The 15,359-nt window shown below is 39.8% G+C and overlaps 1 protein-coding gene across 4 annotated transcripts in view; it reads right to left on the bottom strand.

Annotated features, from left to right (window-relative positions):
- Positions 1-15,359, bottom strand: part of Pik3c2a (phosphatidylinositol-4-phosphate 3-kinase catalytic subunit type 2 alpha) — a 109,713-nt gene that overhangs the window by 11,094 nt on the left and 83,260 nt on the right. For all 4 annotated transcript variants that reach the window (XM_070032801.1, XM_070032799.1, XM_070032798.1 and 1 more), the window contains 6 exons: positions 14,174-14,266; positions 11,135-11,264; positions 6,801-6,937; positions 2,992-3,161; positions 2,036-2,192; positions 1,353-1,462 (listed from right to left, as the gene is read on the bottom strand). In XM_070032801.1, coding sequence (XP_069888902.1) covers positions 1,353-1,462; positions 2,036-2,192; positions 2,992-3,161; positions 6,801-6,937; positions 11,135-11,264; positions 14,174-14,266 — 797 coding nt within the window. The remainder of the gene's footprint in view (positions 1-1,352; positions 1,463-2,035; positions 2,193-2,991; positions 3,162-6,800; positions 6,938-11,134; positions 11,265-14,173; positions 14,267-15,359) is intronic.

Raw genomic sequence — 15,359 nt, 5'->3', positions numbered from 1 at the left:
GGAGGAGGAGGATGCGCAGGGGAAGGTACTCAGGGGAGGCTGAGATCTGAGGATCAAGCTTCAAAGTCAGCCTGGACACAAAAGTCCATGAGACTCTTACCTCCAATTGACCAGCAAAAAGTTGGAAGTGTGGTAGACTGCCAGCCATGAGTGAAAAAGCTAAGTTGAGAGTGCAATGTCCTGAATTCAAACCAGAGTATTGGGGGGTGCACACATACCAAGCTCCAATCCTCCCCTCAAAAAAGCTCATGTGTCTCACCCTGCTGTGATATTATGATGATGTGGCAGTAGTAAAGTGAACAGTGCAGATCTGGTGTGTGTGTGTGTGCGTGTGCGTGTACGTGTGCGTGTGCGCTAGTCCTGGGGCTTGAACTGAGGGCCTGGACACTGTCCCTGAGTTTTTTCCCTCAAAGTCAGCACCTCAATACTTGAGCCATAGCACTACTTCTGGCTTTTTGGTAGTTAATTGGAAGTAAGAGTCTTAGGAACTTTGCTGCCAGGGTTGGCTGCAGACCACAATCCTAGGATCTCAGTCATCATTAGTAGCTAAGATTATAGGTGTGAGCTACTGGAACCCAGCTGAAGATCTGTTTTTAAAACAGTAACAGCATCTGGGTACCACTGGCTCACTGTAATCCTAGCTACTCATGAGGCTGAGATCTGAGGATTGTGGTTCAAAGCCAGACTGGGCAGAAAAGTCTGTAAGACTTTTATCTTCAACACACTACTAAGAAAAGCTGAAATGGAAGTGGTGCTGTGGCTCAAGTGGGAGAGTGCTGAAGAACTCAGGGACAGCACCCAGGCCCAGAGTCAGCGCCATGACCAAAAAAAAAAAAAAAAAAAAGCTGCAAGTATACTCAGGAGGCTGAGATCTGAGGATTATGGTTCAAAGCCCACCTGGGAAGGAAAGTCTGTGAAACCCTTATATCCAATCAACTACTCAGAAAAAGCACAAAGCGGTGCTATGGCTCAAGTGGTAGAGTGCTAGCTTTAACTACAAAGAGTCTCAGGGACAGCACATTCATTGGTCCAGAGTTCAAGCTCCAGATATGGAAAAAAAACAAAATGCAAATACCATGTATGACTTCATGTAATAACAGCTTAGTGGAGATAAGAGTCTCACAGACTTTCCTGCCCAGGGTTGGCTTCTAACTGCAATCCTCAGATCGCAGCCTCATGAGTAGCTAAGACTACAGGCAAGAGCCACTGGCACTCAGCTGAAAATCTTTTATAAAATATTTTTAGTAAATATTACTTCAATAGTTATTCAATAAATAAAATTATTTTTAGTGGTACTGGTAGACTTGAATTTGGTACATGACTTCTCAACAGTGTATTTAATTATGACATACCTAGTGAAAAAAATTGTAGCTTCAGCATCTGTAGTCTGGGGTTGAAGTGCATCTCTAACGTATTTCAAATCCTGAATACTTGTTAGCTCTGGTAAACCTGAAGGAATCATCTACAGAAGGAGGGGGGAAAAAAGCTTTGTGAGTTAAATTTTCTGCTGATCAAGTAATTAGACTAAAGGGGAAAAAATATAATTACACTTTTGAAGAGTTTGCTAGCGTTTTGAGGACCTAAGTGACTCTTTAAATGAGAAAATTGAGGCCAAAGAAGGTAAGTGACTTGTTGAAAATTATAAAACTCATTTATGGAATAAAGGTGTGAAATACAGCCCTCCTTGCCTACGTTTGTTTTTATTACAGCAATTTCAGTCACAATAATCATATTTTTTACTTTGTTTTTGTTCTTTTTAACTATAACATATCTCAGAAAGTATAAAAACACTAAATATATAATTTAATGAATGTTCACAATCTGAAGATAACCAAATTAGGCCACAACTGTTCAATAGCATCCTAGATGCTTTCCTTAGGCTTTAGTTACTACTCTCTTCCCCCAGGGTCACTACTCTGGATTTATTGTTTGTATTTTATATAAATGGATCTGATGGTTCATACTTTTCATATCCCCTTAAAATACTGAAATATACACTAAAATACAATTAAGTAACTGTTATAAAGAAAGTTACCAGTGAAAGTAGGTTAAGAAAGAGGTTGGTCTGCTTTCTTATCAAGTTGTAGGCCTGACAGCAGAGATCCACAAACAACTGGAAACGTATGGTAGGCTTTTCACCCCCATTAATGACATATGCCATATCAGAGGTAAGTACAAAAGGAGCTCTATCCCTATTTAAAATGAAACACAAACAGAGCATTATTTAGACTATATCCAACTATGATGATTATTGTTATATGGTTATTAAACAAAGTTATATGACTACAGCAATTTCCAAATAGGAAACTTAGTATCAAACTGTGAAATTTCACTAACTCCTGTAAATTCATATTTTCAGGAAAACAATCACATAAGAACCTTATTATTTTGACTGAATATATATTACATATATATATACACACATATATTTGTTTGTTTGTTTGTTTTTTTGTCGGCCGTGGGGCTTGAACTCTGGGCCTGGGCGCTGTCCCTCAGCTCTTCAGCTCAAGGCGAGCGCTCTACCACTTGAGCTACAGCGCCACTTCCGGTTTTCTGGTGGTTTATTGGAGACAGGAGTCTCATGGTCTCTCCTGCCTGGGCTGGCTTTGAACCCGCGATCCTCAGATCTCAGCCTCCTGAATAGCTAGGATTACAGGCATGAGCCACCAGCGCCCAGCCACACATATATTTGTAAATAGAGATACAAACGGAAGTTAAAATATATAAAATTTTATACTATTATACAAATGGAGCCACTTCTAACAGATACTAAAACCTAGATAAAATATATATCAATTTATTTAAAAGTTTACACACAATAGCTTGTGTACTAAGTGGTAAAGTCATTTCAAGGCCTAGTTCATCCCTATCTATGTTCAAAGGCAAAACAGAGCAAGAAGGACAAGGTTTGGAACATTAACTTGGTAAATAGTAACATATTACTTGGTTACAGTAACAACAGCTATTCTTCAACAGTAATAGTATGAATACCTTTTAAAGCTGCCAAACATCTGTGCATGACCCAAAAACTTTCCAAAGTCAATGTGAAACATGTGGCCTGTGCTTCGAAGCATTATGTTATCATTGTGTCGATCACAGATGCCTAAAACATAGGTAGCTACACAGCATCCAGCACAAGAATAAATAAAATTCTCAGAAGCCTATAAAATAAAGATACAAAACTATTTTAGAGAAGTGGTTTTTTTTGTTTTGTTTTGTTTTGTGTTTTGTTTTGTTTTTGCTAGTCATGGGGCTTGAAATCAGAGCCTGGCACTGTCTCTGAGCCTCTCTGTGCTTAAGGCTAGCACACAGCACCACTTCTGGCTTTTTTCTGTGTATGTGGTACTGAGTAATCAAGCCCAAGGCTTCATGCATGCTACGCAAACACTCTACCACTAAGCCACATCCCCAGCCTAGAGAAGTTTTTTTTGTTCTTGTTTTTAGCTGGTCCTGGGGACTTTCCTGCCCTGGCTGGCCTCGAACCACAATCCTCATATCTCAGCCTCATGAGTAGCTAGAATTATAGGTATGAGCCACATTAAGAACTTTTTTTTTTTTTGGTTGGTTGTGGGGCTTGAACTCTGGGCCTAGGCACTGTCCCTCAGCAGTTCAGCTCAAGGTGAGCGCTCTACCACTTGAGCCACAACACCACTTCCAGCTTTTTCTGCTTATGTGGTGCTGAGGAATCGAACCTAGGACCTCATGTATGAAAGGCAAGCACTCTACCACCGAGCTACCTTCCCTGCCCCAAAATATTTTTATTATTTCTTTTTCTTAAAAAAAATATATATATATAACAATGGAGGGGGTAACAATGTTCAAGAGGAAGTGTACTCATTACCTCACTCATGTAACTGTAACCCTCTGTATAGTATCTTTACAATAAAAAAATTCAAAAAAAAACACCACACACACACAAAATATATATATTATATATATATATATATATATATATATATATATTTTTTTTTTTTTTTTTTTTTTTTTTTTGGTGGGTCGTGGGGCTTGAACTCTGGGCCTGGGTGCTGTCCCTCAGCTCTTCAGCTCAAGGTGAGCGCTCTACCACTTGAGCTACAGCACCACTTCCGGTTTTCTGGTGGTTTATTGGAGATAGGAGTCTCATGGTCTTTCTTGCCCGGGCTGGCTTTGAACCGCGATCCTCAGATCTCAGCCTCCTGAGTAGCTAGGATTACAGGCGTGAGCCACCAGCGCCCGGCTTTAAAAATATTTTTAAGGGCTGGGAAGGTGGCTCAGTGGTAAAGCGCTTGCCTTGCATGCATGAGGCCCTGCGTTCGATTCCTCAGCACCACATAAGAAAAAAGCCGGAAGTGGTACTGTGGCTGGGTAGAGTGCTAATCTTGAGCTGAAGAGCTGAGGGACAGCGCCCAGGCCCAAAGTTCAGGCCCCATGACCGGATCCCCCCCAAAAAACAACAAAAACAAAAATATTTTTTATTGTGAAAATACTGTACAGAGGGGTTACAATTACATGGGCAAGATAATGAGTACATTTCTTATCAAGCATTATAGCCTCCTCCTTTGTTTCTCCTTCCCATCCCTTCCCATCCTCCCCCGATACCCCCCTACACCAAAGTTGTAAATTTCGACATAACGACTTGCACATCTCATTGTTTCAATGGGTCCACCTGTATCCCTATTTTAATGATAACAAAAATATTTTTAAAGGAGGAAGAATGTGCAAAGTTCAAAGTGATTCATCACTTGCACCAGCTTTGTATAATTCTGCTTCTTACATGCTCTCTGTTCACCACAATGGGTATCTTTTGAATAAAAATTAGTCTGGCACTTGCTTAGCATGTGTAAGGCCCTTGGTTCAATTCCCAGCACTGAAATAAATGTTCTTTATAACTAGATAGAAGAATTCTTCATGTGAGGAGAACATTTATAAAAAAAGACAACTTAGAGGCTGGAGGTATAGCTCAGAGGTAGAGCACATTGGTAAACTGTGTTAAGACCTAAAAAAAAAAAAAAAAACCACCCATTTTATATATTAAAACTTCTAACAACAGCTGGGCGATGGTGGCTCACGCCTGTAATCCTAGCTACTCAGGAGCCTGAGAGCTGAGGATAGCGATTCAAAGCCAGCCCAGGCAGGAATAGCCCGTGAGGCTCTTACCTCCAATAAACCACTAGAAAACCAGAAGTGGCACTGTGATAGAGTGCTCACCTTGAGCTGAAGAGCACAAGGACAGCGCCCAAGCCTAGAGGTCAAGCCCCACGACCGACAAACCCAAAAAAAACCAAAAATAAACTTCTAACAACACTGGACCACACTGCTAAGACTCTCCAAAACACTAGTGGATAATAAAAGCTAAATCATATAAAGTGTGCTCAATGAATATTCTCTGACAATCAGTTACTTGTCCAACATTTCACTAGGAATTACAACAGCCAATATTACTAGAAAGAAATTCTTCTACTGCACTGTTTAACTCAGCCCACAAAGAATTAAGAAAAGGGAGTGATCTAGTACTTTAAAGACCTGCAAAGTCCTCTACACCATGTTCATATGTCAAAGGAAGGCATTTTTAAGTCTATAAAAGTGACACATTAATGGGACATTAACAAGCTGGTAAATTACCCTAAAACTGAGTCTACCACTCAAAGAGTTAGAGTCTCCCTTAAGTCAAATAACGATCACAACAGGCCTTACATTCTACCTCTGCCCTTCTCTTTATGTAATTCAAAATTTGTAAAAAAAAAAAAAAAAAAAAAAAGCTAACAAGATAGAAAGGTACATTATTTTCACTATTCAGTTTTCTTTCTAGATTTATGCTTATTCACATTTAATGCTCAAGTTTATAGTTATAATACCATAATACACACTGTAATATTTAATACCAAAGGTTACTAAGGTACAAAGAACTTAAATAATTTGCCCATTGCTGGTTAGTGACTTGGTGCCTGAATTCAAGCACGCCCCACAACATGTACTATTAACCTACAATGCAGTTTTTAAGTACATGTCTGGAATATTTGTGGGTAATATAGCATTGGTTTTACTCATATTCCAGCTATCAAATGCATTCTGTTTATATTCTTATCTACACTTAGGGAAAGTTTAACTAAATGGCTATGTAGTCATCAGATCTGGACAGTGAAAACATTTAAAATCTTTGTAATACATTGGTGTGGGGGTAAGAATGACACAGTATTTGAGTTTGCTAGACAGGTATAGTACTATTTAAGATACCTTTATTATGCTTTTTTTTTTTTTTGGTCGGTCATGGGGCTTGAACTCTGGCCCTGAGTGATGTCTCTTGGCTCTTCAGCTGAAGGTGAGCGCTCTACCACTTGAGCCACAGTGCCATTTCCAGTTTTCTGTTGGTTAATTGGAGATAAAAGTCTCATGGGCTTTTTCTGCCCCTGCTGGCTTTGAACTGTGATCTCAGATCTTAGCCTTCTGAGTAGCTAGGATTACAGGCATGAGCCACCAGGGCCCAGCTCCTTTAGCTTTTTCACTCAAGGGCTCTCTACTATTTGAGCCACACAACTTCCAGCCAGAGAACAGTATCATGGACTTTCCTGCCTAGGATGGCTTCCAACTGCAATCCACAGATCTCAGCCTCCTAAATAACTAAGATTATAGGTGTGAGGCACTAGTGACTAGCTTGTAATATGCTTTTTTTTTTTTCAGATTTTTTATTGTGATTAAGTGGTTACATAATTTCCCAAATTTCACAGTACTGACGGATAGTGAAGCTTACTTAAAGTCACAAACACATTCTAACTTTATATGCTTTTGACAAATTATTTCAAATAAAGAGATATGCTTATCACCTTTTCATATTCTTCTTCAGAAGGGTTATATTTCCTTAGCCATTCTGCAAGTGGCTTATCTTTGAAGGATCCTGTCACACCATATTCCACTTGAATTTTCCTGAGGGTATCTGAAGCAGGAACTAACTCCACCATGCCTTTAACAAAATAAATAAGTAAATAAGTTATGTGCAAATGTCTTCCAAAAAGAAGTCTTTTTAAAATTACACGAACATTGTCTGTACATCCATGTGTAAATCCCTAAAGGATAATCATTGGGATGAATAGATATAAGCTGTCTCAAGTATGTGCTTGGACTTCCTAACTGGAATGTTGCTGCTAGGCAAAGTGTCTTTTCTTAACTGCTTTAAAACAAGCACCCAATGTATTAATTATGGGATATGTACAAAATGGACTTCAGTGAGGTAGTTCTTAACGGACTTATGGAAAAAGAGCTTATGTATCAGTTTGAAGCCAGTCTGGGCAGGAAAGTTCATGAGACTGTTATCTACAATTAAGCATGAAAAAGCCAGAAGAGGAGCTGTGGCTCAAGTGATAGAGTGCCAGCCTTGAATGAAAAAGCTAAAGGACAGTGCACCCAGGCCTTAGGTTCAAGACCTAGAACCAGAACAACAACAACAACAACAACAAACCAGAACAAAATCCTGATGGGAAATTTTTTGTGGGCGTTCAAGGTGTAGCTCAGTTGGCAGAGCACTATCCAATGAGCTTGAAAGTGCCAGGTACCAAGTTCAAGTCCCAGTCTCAGGTCCAAAAAAAGAGAATTATTTGTGTTTATAAAAAATGTTGCAGGGTGGGGAGGGGGGAGGGAGGGGGCGTGGGGAGTTCGGAAGGGATGGTAAGGGGAAACAAAAGAGGAGGCAACAATGCCTTGCTCATGTAATTGTAACCCCTCTGTACGGTATTTTCACAAAAAAAAAAAAAATTGCCAGGCACTGGTGGCTCACACCTATAATCCTAGCTACTCAGGAGGCTGAAATCTGAGGATTGTGGTTCAAAGCCAGCCTGGGCAGGAAAGTACATGAGACTCTTTTTTTTTTTTTTGTCAGTCGTGGGGCTTGAACTCTGGGCCTGGGTGCTGTCCCTCAGCTATTCAGCTCAAGGCGAGTGCTCTACCACTTGAGCTACAGCGCCACTTCCGGTTTTCTGGTGGTTTATTGGAGATAGGAGTCTCACGGTCTCTCCTGCCCGGGCTGGCTTTGAACCGCGATCCTCAGATCTCAGCCTCCTGAGTAGCTAGGATTACAGGCGTGAGCCACCAGTGCCCGGCTATACATGAGACTCTTATCTCCAACCAACCACCAGAAAACCGGAAGTGGTGCTGTGGCCCAAGTGGTAGAGCGCTCACCTTGAGCTGAAAAACTCAGGAACTTCAACCAGGCCCAGAGTTCAAGCCCCACGACCAACATGAATGTTATGCATATTTGAATATAAACAAATTATGCTTTAAAGGCTATGTAATGGTAATATTTTAGGACTCAGATATTTATGATAGAGGAGGAAGGTGTGAGAGAAAACCAAAATTTACAATTAATTCTATTATGTTATCTGGGTATTTTAATAAGTACACATATAACTTAAAAAATGGTTTATTTACTTTGTGTGTGTGTAGGTGTGTCATTACTGAGGCTTGAATTAAGGGCTTACCCACTGTTCTTTAGCTTTTTTGCTCAAGGCTGGCATGCTTATCACTTGAGTCACAGTTCCACGTTAGCCTTTCTGGTGGTTAATTAGACCAGAGTTTTGCAGACTTTCCTGCACAGACTCGCTTTTAACTGTGGTCCTTAAATCTCAGTCTACTGAAATCTTCTGAGTAGGCATGAGGCACTGGCACCTGACTTCATTTAAACATTTTTAGATGAACGATATATATTTGTATTTAAAAAAGGAAACATTTGGGGCTGGGAAGGTGGCTCAGTGGTAGAGCGCTTGCCTTGAACGCCTGAGGCCCTGGGCTCGATTCCTCAGCACCAAATAAGCAAAAAGAAAAAAGCTGGAAGTGGCGCTGTGGCTCAAGTGGTAGAGCGCTAGCCTTGAGCTGAAGAGCTGAGGAACAGCGCCCCGGCCCAGAGTTCAGGCCCCACGACCGGACCCAAAATAAATAAATAAATAAATAAATAAATAAATAAATAAATAAATAAATAAATAAATAAAAAAGGAAACACTGAACTACTTTCCACCAAGGCCTTCAAGAAAACCAAGCTGTAAGAAATGTATGCATTATCCTGCCCATGTAATTGTAGCCCCTCTGTACAGTATGTTCTCAAATAAAATGAAATTAAATTAAAAAATAAATAAATAAAAATTAAAAAAAATAAAAAGAGGAATAACATAAAGGTAAAAAAGTTCAATTCACCAAATATTTCATAGAATCCCAATTGTGGATGTAAACCTCACAATACATTCAACAAAAACTGATAAATTTGAAAGGAGAAATAAATTCACATTTATAAAAGAAAAAAAAAAAAGAAAAGAAAACCAAGCTGACCATGACCTCCAGGCAACCATACAGAAAATACATAAGACTAGGTGGTAACAGTCTGATTTTATATAGCAGAAGGAATTCATTTGGCAATTTTAGATTATTTCATTTGCATCAGCTAGTTTATAGTTCACAGTGATACCTTTCTTCTATGAAAGTATTCATCTTGACTGCATATCTATGTCTAATTACATTTTTTTTAAAGTGCACCAAAGTTTTTAAGAGATACATAATTCTACTATCTATATAAGATACAGTCTCTACTCTGAGAGAGTATATAATCAATATATAACATTCAGAGGGAAAAACTGAGAATATAAAACAAATATCTGGTGAACATTAAGACAGTATGAGAGTTGAAAGAGAAAGTACTTTAGGATGAGAAGCTTGTGAAAAACTTCACAGAGGATCTGGTTGTCATCCTCTCCCCTTCCATTTTCATTCATTCATTCATTCATTCATTCATTCATTCATTCTGTCTGTCTGTCTGTCTCTGTCCCTCTTTCTCTATCCCTCTCTCCCTCCCCTCTCTTCCTCTCTCTCCTCTTTAAGTTTAAACTCAGGGCCCCATGCTTGCTAGGCAGGTGCTCTATCAACTCCAGTCACACCCCAGAACTTTTCCACCTCATTTGTTGAGATGGGACCTACTTTTTCCCTAAGCTTGCCTTAAGCCATGATCTTTCTGATCTCCGCATACCAAGCAGATGAGATCTCAGACATGAGCTTGTGTGGCCAGTCTTGACTGTGATTTCATTTTTTTTCTTCGTCAGTCATGGGTCTTGAACTCAGGGCCTGGGCACTGTCCCTGAGCTTCTTTTGCTCAAGACTTTTGTTCAAGGTGAGCATGCTACCACTAAGCTACATTCCTACCCTGTGGTTTCTTTATATGAAAAAATAAGAACAGTTATCTAACACAAGTGAAAAGTATGGCACAGGACAAGGTACATCCTAAGCATTCACTCATTAGTTAGAAAACTTTAAAAAGCAGGGAATTTAACAGAATTTCAAAAAGAGGAAGTTGAGGGCTGGGAAGGTGGCTCAGTGGTAGAGTGCTTGCCTTGCATGCATGAGGCCCTGGGTTCAATTCCTCAGCACCACATAAGCAGAAAAATCCAGAAGTGGTGCTGTGGCTCAAGTGGTAGAGCGCTATCCTTGAGCTGAAGAGCTGAGGGACTGTGCGTAGGCCCAGAGTTCAGGCCCCACCATCAACAAAAAGAAAAAAGAAGTTGAATAAAGTATTGTGACCAAAAAAGTAATCTAATTGAGACAGGCTTGTGTTGAAGAATCTTGCTTGATAAAGTAACTCTCAGTTTATAATAAGATTTCGTAAAAATAATCATCAAGAATTCTTAAACTGATCTGACTCTGTGTATATGTGTGTATATATGTGTGTGTGTGTGTGTGTGTGCGTGCGCACGTGCGTGCACATGTGCATGGGTCCTGGTGCTTGAACTCAGTGCCTGGGCATTGTACTTTTGTAGTTACTGCAGAGTGTTTATTAGGGCTGTGCAATGAGTTGTTGTTTTTTAACAAGAAACACACCTCCCACCCACAGCTCCCACCCACTCAGGGGGCTGAGATCTGAGGTTCTTGGTTTAAAGCCAGCCCAGACAGGAAAAAGTTTGTGATATTCTTATCTCCAATTAACAACCAGAAAACTGGAAGTGGGGCTGCGATTCAAGATGCTAGCCTTGAGCGAAAAACATTAGAGACAGCACCCAGGCTCTGAGTTCAAGCCCCATGACTGACAAAACCAGCAAAACAACTGAGACTACAATATATCTTCATCAGGACCCTTATGTTAAGGCACACTCCTAGTTCACCAAAAAATAAGGTTCCAAGAGTAACTCACCTCGATCTCTGCCAGTTGAAAGGCATTTGAAAATTACCATTCTCAGATCCAGTCCTTCTTTAAGCCAGATCTTATCCATAATTTTTATCATCTGTAAAGCTAACATATCTTGCCGAAGATCTTCACCAACCTTGAAATCAAAGAAATAAAACTTGTACTTTTCCAAAAGACTTACTAGATATATATATACACTATAAAGTCTGGATAGAGGGGTAGAACAAATGAAGAATAAGATAAACAGAATTGCACTTTTATTCTTCAATAGCATTCTAGAGAAAATTCCTTAGCCTCTTCTTACCTGAATATTCTAAACAGTATATTCTATTTTTATTTATTTTTGAGGCAGTTCTGAGGTTTGAACTCAGGGCCTTGTGCTTCCTAGGTAGGCACTCTGTTACTCGAGATACACCTTCAATGTTGTTGTTGGTTTTTTATTTTGTTTTGTTTTGTTTTTTAAACATACTAGGCAAGTACTCTATCACTGAGCTACACTGCTTTGAACAAAACATGTTAAAAGATGAGGTTTAGAGAATGTAAACTATCTTCAATTTAGGATGGGCAACATGGGGATCACTCTTTGTAATAATTTGGGTCTTTACTATATTGAAGCCAATAACTTAATTGTCATACTGCACTATAGTTAACAAGTTGTTACCGCTGAGAGAAATTGAGTAAAGGGCCCAAAGGCTCTCTGTATAATTTCTTTCTTTCCTTCCTTCCTTCCTTCCTTCCTTCCTTCCTTCCTTCCTTCCTTCCTTCCTTCCTTCTTCCTTCCTTCCTTCCCTCTTTTCTTTTCTTTTCTTTTTTTTTTTTTTTTTGGGGTCCGGTCATGGGGCCTGAACTCTGGGCCTGGACGCTGTCCCTCAGCTCTTCAGCTCAAGGCTAGCGCTCTACCACTTGAGCCACAGCGCCACTTCCAGCTTTTTTCTTTTTGCTTATGTGGTGCTGAGGAATCGAACCCAGGGCCTCATGCATGCAAGGCAAGCGCTCTACCACTGAGCCACCTTCCCAGCCCCTCCTTCCCTCTTTTCTCTCCCTCCCTCCTTTCCTCTCTCCCTCTTTCCTTTCCTTCCTCACTTCATTTTTCTTTGTCTCTTTCTTCCTTTCCTTCCCTCTCCCCATCTTGATCACTTTTTCTTCGTTTTAGAGACAGGGGCTCTCATGCAGCATGGGATGGCCTAAGATTCCTTCTGTAGCCAAGGCTGGCCTCAAACTCTCAATCTTCCTGCCTCTACTTCCCCAGTGCTACAATTACAGGTTTGTGTCATCAACCTAGATTTCTGTATAATTTCTTATAACTGTCTGAATCTGTAATTATCTCAAAATAAAAAGATAAATTAAGTCTACCTGGAACCTCTACCAATTTCCATTTTCTCTTTAAAAAAAATATATATATATATATATTTTGGGTCCGGTCGTGGGGCCTGAACTCTGGGCCTGGGCGCTGTCCCTCAGCTCTTCAGCTCAAGGCCAGCGCTCTACCACTTGAGCCACAGCGCTACTTCCGGCTTTTTTCTTTTTGCTTATGTGGTGCTGAGGAATCGAACCCAGGGCCTCATGCATGCAAGGCAAGCCCTCTACCACTGAGCTACCTTCCCAGCCCTAAAAAATATTTTAAATGTAATGAAGAGCTCACGCCTATAATCCTAGCTACTCAGGAGACTGAGATCATGGTTCAAAGCCAGTCCAGGCAAGAAAGTCCATGAAACTCTTATCTCCAATAAACCACCAGAAGGCAAAAGTGGTGCTGTGTCTCAAGTGGCAGAATGCTCAACTTGAGCTGAAAAGCTGAAGGACAGCATCCAGGCTCAGAGTTCAAGCCCATGACCAACTATATATAAAATGAAGAGTACATTTTTTTTTTTTTTTGGGGTCCAGTCATGGGGCCTGAACTCTGGGCCTGGGCGCTGTCCCTCAGCTCTTCAGCTCAAGGCTAGCGCTCTACCACTTGAGCCACAGCGCCACTTCTGGCTTTTTTCTTTTTGCTTATGTGGTGCTGAGGAATCGAACCCAGGGCCTCTGACATGCAAGGCATGTGCTCTACCACTGAGCCACCTTCCCCGCCCTGAAGAGTACATTTTTGAGTCTGGAGAATTAGGGGGCTTTGTCTTCACACACAAAATTTCTGTATTTCAAATACTTGATATTTTTTTCAAAAAATGGCACTTAAAGCTGGGAACTGGTTCCTCACACCCGAAATCCTAGCTACTCAGGAGGCTGAGATCTGTGGCAGCTCAGGCAGGAGAGTCCATTAAACTCTTATCTCCAATTAACCACCAAAATGCCAATAAGTAGAGCTGTGGCTCAAATGGTACAGCACTAGCCTTGAGAGAAAAAGCTTAAGGACAATGCCTAAGCCCTGAGTATAAGCACACAGAAAGAAAGGAAGGGAGGGACAAAGAGAGAAAGGAACACTAACATTGCATAAAAAGAAATAATGAAGCCCCATAAACTGAGTATATGGGAAATTACTTTATATATATATATATATATATATATATATATATATATAGAAATGGTTCAATGATGCTAACTTTATGGATTTTCACTTAACTCATTGAATTAACTAAAATTCTTCACTCTTCAAAATACACAAATTATGATCACAATACACAGAAGTTTGATAAGTACTAAATTACTCTGTGCAACTCCAGTATTGCTGTTACTCATAGATAATTAGTATGCTTCCAAAACTCAGTGCTGCTCTTGTAATTTTGCAGTTTGCACAGCATGAATCTAAGTGGTGCTGTTCATATCAGTCTGCCACAGGGCCACTTCTAGCTTTTTTCTGCTTACTTGGTGCTGAGGAATCGAACCTAGGGCCTCATGCATGCGAGGCAAGCACTCTACCACTAAGCCAACTTCTCAGCCTCTAAAATTACTTTTAAGCTGATATTCCTTTAAAGTAATGCTAGCTTGGTGCAGAGGTATACACCTACAGTCCCAGCTACTTGGGAGTCCAGGACAGCAACCAAAGCAACACAGTGATATTTTGTCTCCAAGAAAGAAAAAAGAAAAAAGTAATCTTACTTTGCTCACCTTAAACATAACGTTAATTTCTTCTCCCATAGGATCAGCATTCACCATTGTGACTTTTAGAGGTACAGCATTAGAACTGAAGAAAGAACATGACTACAAATACAACATTCAAGCATTAAAAAGATAATACTGGAATAAAAATAAATTGAGGAATTATTTTTGTCCAAGCCATTTCTCCTTTTATGTTATTTGAATGAAGATAAATAACAGGAAAATGAGGAAGTGGCACTGTAGCTCAAGTGGTAGAGTGCTTGCCTTCAGCTGAAGAGCTGAGGGACAGTGCCCAGGCCCAGAGTTCAAGCCCCATGACCGACAATAATAATAATAATAATAATAATAATAATAATAATAATAATAATAATAGGAAAATGAAAATCATCTAGCAGATGTATATAAACACAAATTTTGCAATTTAAACATATTATAAGGGGCTGGGAAGGTGGCTCAGAGGTAGAGTGCTTGCCTTGCATGCCTGAGGCCCTGGGTTTGATTCCTCAGCACCACATAAGCAAAAAGGAAAAAAGCCAGAAGTGGTGCTGTGGCTCAGGTGGTAGAGCGCTAGCCTTGAGCTGAAGAGCTGAGGGATAGTGCCCAGGCCCAGAGTTCAGGCCCCACGACCGGACCCAAAAAAAAAACAAATATAAAAATAAACATATTATAATATGACTAAAATATCTCTGTAAAGTCAGAGAGGCAAAAATTTTTAAATCTGAGATTAAAGTTTTCTAAGTGTCCAAATCCTTCAAAATTTAGTGAACAAAATTTAGTGATGAGATCTCTATTTCTTCTACTTATAGGTACTGTTACAATGACTTATGCATGAATCAAACACTGACAAAAATATTAATAAGCTAGTAGCAAAAAAAACTTATTGGTTGAGGTCCTTGGGCATGCAAGGCAAGCACTCAACTACAACCGAGCTGCACCACTCATCCAAAGCACATAGTAAAATAAAATTAGCTAAAAAGCTAATTTAAGACTTTCAGACCAACTTAAGAGGAATAACAACAAAATCTAAGGTACTAAATAATGTTATACCTTTTCTCTTTCAGTAATAGGTGCTAAGACATAGCCCCTAATGACAAAGAAATTTGTTTTCCTAAGTACTTATAGCCAAACTATGCAAGTTTTATCCTCATTTGCTAGAAGAATTTCTATGCATTTCCCTTCTATATGTTATTTTAAA

This window comes from Dipodomys merriami, unplaced genomic scaffold (assembly GCF_024711535.1).
Source record: "Dipodomys merriami isolate MVZ:Mamm:240054 unplaced genomic scaffold, mDipMer1.0.p SCAF_21, whole genome shotgun sequence".
NCBI lineage: Eukaryota > Metazoa > Chordata > Mammalia > Rodentia > Heteromyidae > Dipodomys > Dipodomys merriami.
Note: the sequence above shows the minus strand (reverse complement) of the source record. Positions and strands in the feature narration are given on the sequence as shown.